Source organism: Euprymna scolopes, chromosome 8 (assembly GCF_053919585.1).
Source record: "Euprymna scolopes isolate OS-2025 chromosome 8, ASM5391958v1, whole genome shotgun sequence".
NCBI lineage: Eukaryota > Metazoa > Mollusca > Cephalopoda > Sepiida > Sepiolidae > Euprymna > Euprymna scolopes.
Genome location: NC_136489.1, coordinates 84523840 through 84525862, shown reverse-complemented (window position 1 = coordinate 84525862; position 2023 = coordinate 84523840). Strand labels below are relative to the sequence as shown.

Sequence of the window (2023 nt, the reverse complement as noted above, 5' to 3'; positions counted from 1 at the left end):
AAACCCATTGCCTGGCAAGAAGAACCGTGCTCATTAAATATTGCTTTTATCAAATGAAGTGAAATGTTTTCACATATGCTTTCATCATAAGCAGAAATAAGGCCTTCAATCATGCTCTGTTTATGGTTAATGAATAGTTGACAGGCATCCACTGGATGATGATAAAGATACAGCATTGCAAACATGCTACGTAGTTTTTGTGGCATTCTAAATGTATCAGCTTCAGTAAGAGCATTTTCTAATTCAGTATCATCTTGCAATAATCTAAGGCTGATGCAAACTTCCTCTAAATGTAGGGAATGTATGACCTTGAACTGTTCTCAAAACTTCAAATGACTTTGCTCCAGAGACATGAAGAAGTAAAGTAAACTTTTCCCCTTGGTTTGGTGAAACTGAATACATTCTTGTGATCAAATTACTTGAACGCTCTCTTTTAGTCCATTTTGTAGTTTTGTTTAATACATAATGATGTGGAATATCACAGTAAAAATATTGGTTAGTAATATCATTCTGATTTAGTTCAAACCAAGCAGTCAAATTTGTGTGACATTGTTGTGCTTGTTGAATTGCTTGTTCAGCTTGTCCATGTTGATAATAAATATGTTGCTCTCCAGGCATGTGTACAGCTAAGCGGTACACAACATGAGGCTTTCCATGCATTTTATAGTCAGAAAGACGCCACATTGCTTCTGGAGGTGATACATATCTTCATGATAAATATTGCTTGACTTCATCTCTTTGTTCTGATCGCATTGTTTCTCCTTGATCGATATTAATAGATGAATCATGGTTATTAACCTCCATCATAACACTATCATGTCCTTTATAAACATATTTAAATATGTATTTTATACTCTTGACTGAAGCAGATTTCTAAGTTAATATGAGCTCGATAATTTCTCAGAAGAAATTTGTTGAAAGGGACTACGTATCTATTATCAACAGTAAAATTACCGACTTGAACTGAGTCACCATTATTTGCACGCTTGTAAGCTGGGTATCCATCAATGCTTTCTACTGTTTCTTCTCTAAATTCCTTTGGAAAACTTTTTTTGCATAATCCTTTACTCATATAAAGAGAATTAGGATTAACTGCACCACATGGACCATGTACCATTAAAGATTTTACTAAATCAGGTCCAGGTATTTCTGCTGACACAATTGCATCAATTTGTTGAACTGTTCTGATCTTATCCTGATCTCGCAGCATTATGATCATGTGGCAATGTGGTAGCCCTCTTTTTTGAAATTCGATAACATAAACATATGCAACAGGAGTTCCTAATACATGTCTGTCTTTATTGCCTTTCAAAAGTTCAGTTAGATGTGCATGATACACGCGTGATATTAAGTCAGGTCGATTTTGTGCAAATTCTGATGACCCCAAGTTGTTTAATATTTAAGGACGTCTTGGATTACATGTATAGGTAAGGAATAGGTCTGGCTTTCCATATTTACAGAAAACTGCCATTGCATCTTGATACAGTTGTTGAAGATTCCTAGGACTTCCTGTAAATGAAGATGGTAGAATAACTGGTACACCAGGATCGCCATCTTCATTCCTTGCTAAGTGATCCATTAAGCCCAAATATTGAGCAGCTCTTAGCTGACTTTGATGGCTTTTAATGAAGTTTTAATGCAGTAACTGCATAAAAAAACGATTATGGGGGAAGGGTTAACTATTTTGAACCTATTTTGATACAAGAGAATAAATATTTCATAATTATACAAACCGTTTCTTGTATTAAAAATCATTTAATGGTCTTGTATCTTTTTTTATAATTTGTTTTAAAATAAGAAAGAAAAAAAAATTGATACCGCTATTATAATAATCATGCTAAAAGCCATTCTTAATATGAGGAAGGGGGTTAACTATTCTGAAACTTCACCTAACAATGTAATAAAACCTTCGGGACAAGATTAACGTGTAGTATCTATTCTTCGATGCTGCACTTCAATTTCTTGTTCTCTGTCAGTGAAGGATAAAGCCTTCACGACTGAGACAATTTTTATTTTTGGTCCT

At 34.2% G+C, this 2023-nt stretch overlaps 1 protein-coding gene across 1 annotated transcript; it reads right to left on the bottom strand.

Moving 5' to 3' along the window:
* Positions 1 to 264: 264 nt before the first annotated feature.
* Positions 265 to 660, bottom strand: LOC145283904 (uncharacterized). Its single transcript, XM_080133005.1, has one exon. The coding sequence runs from the start codon at positions 658 to 660 to the stop codon at positions 265 to 267; it is 396 nt and encodes a 131-aa protein (XP_079989131.1).
* Between the last annotated feature and the right edge of the window lie 1363 nt (positions 661 to 2023).

Coding starts and splice junctions, on each gene's coding strand:
- LOC145283904 (XM_080133005.1), bottom strand. CDS start 660: ATGCATGGAAAGCCTCATGTTGTGTACCGCTTAGCTGTACACATGCCT.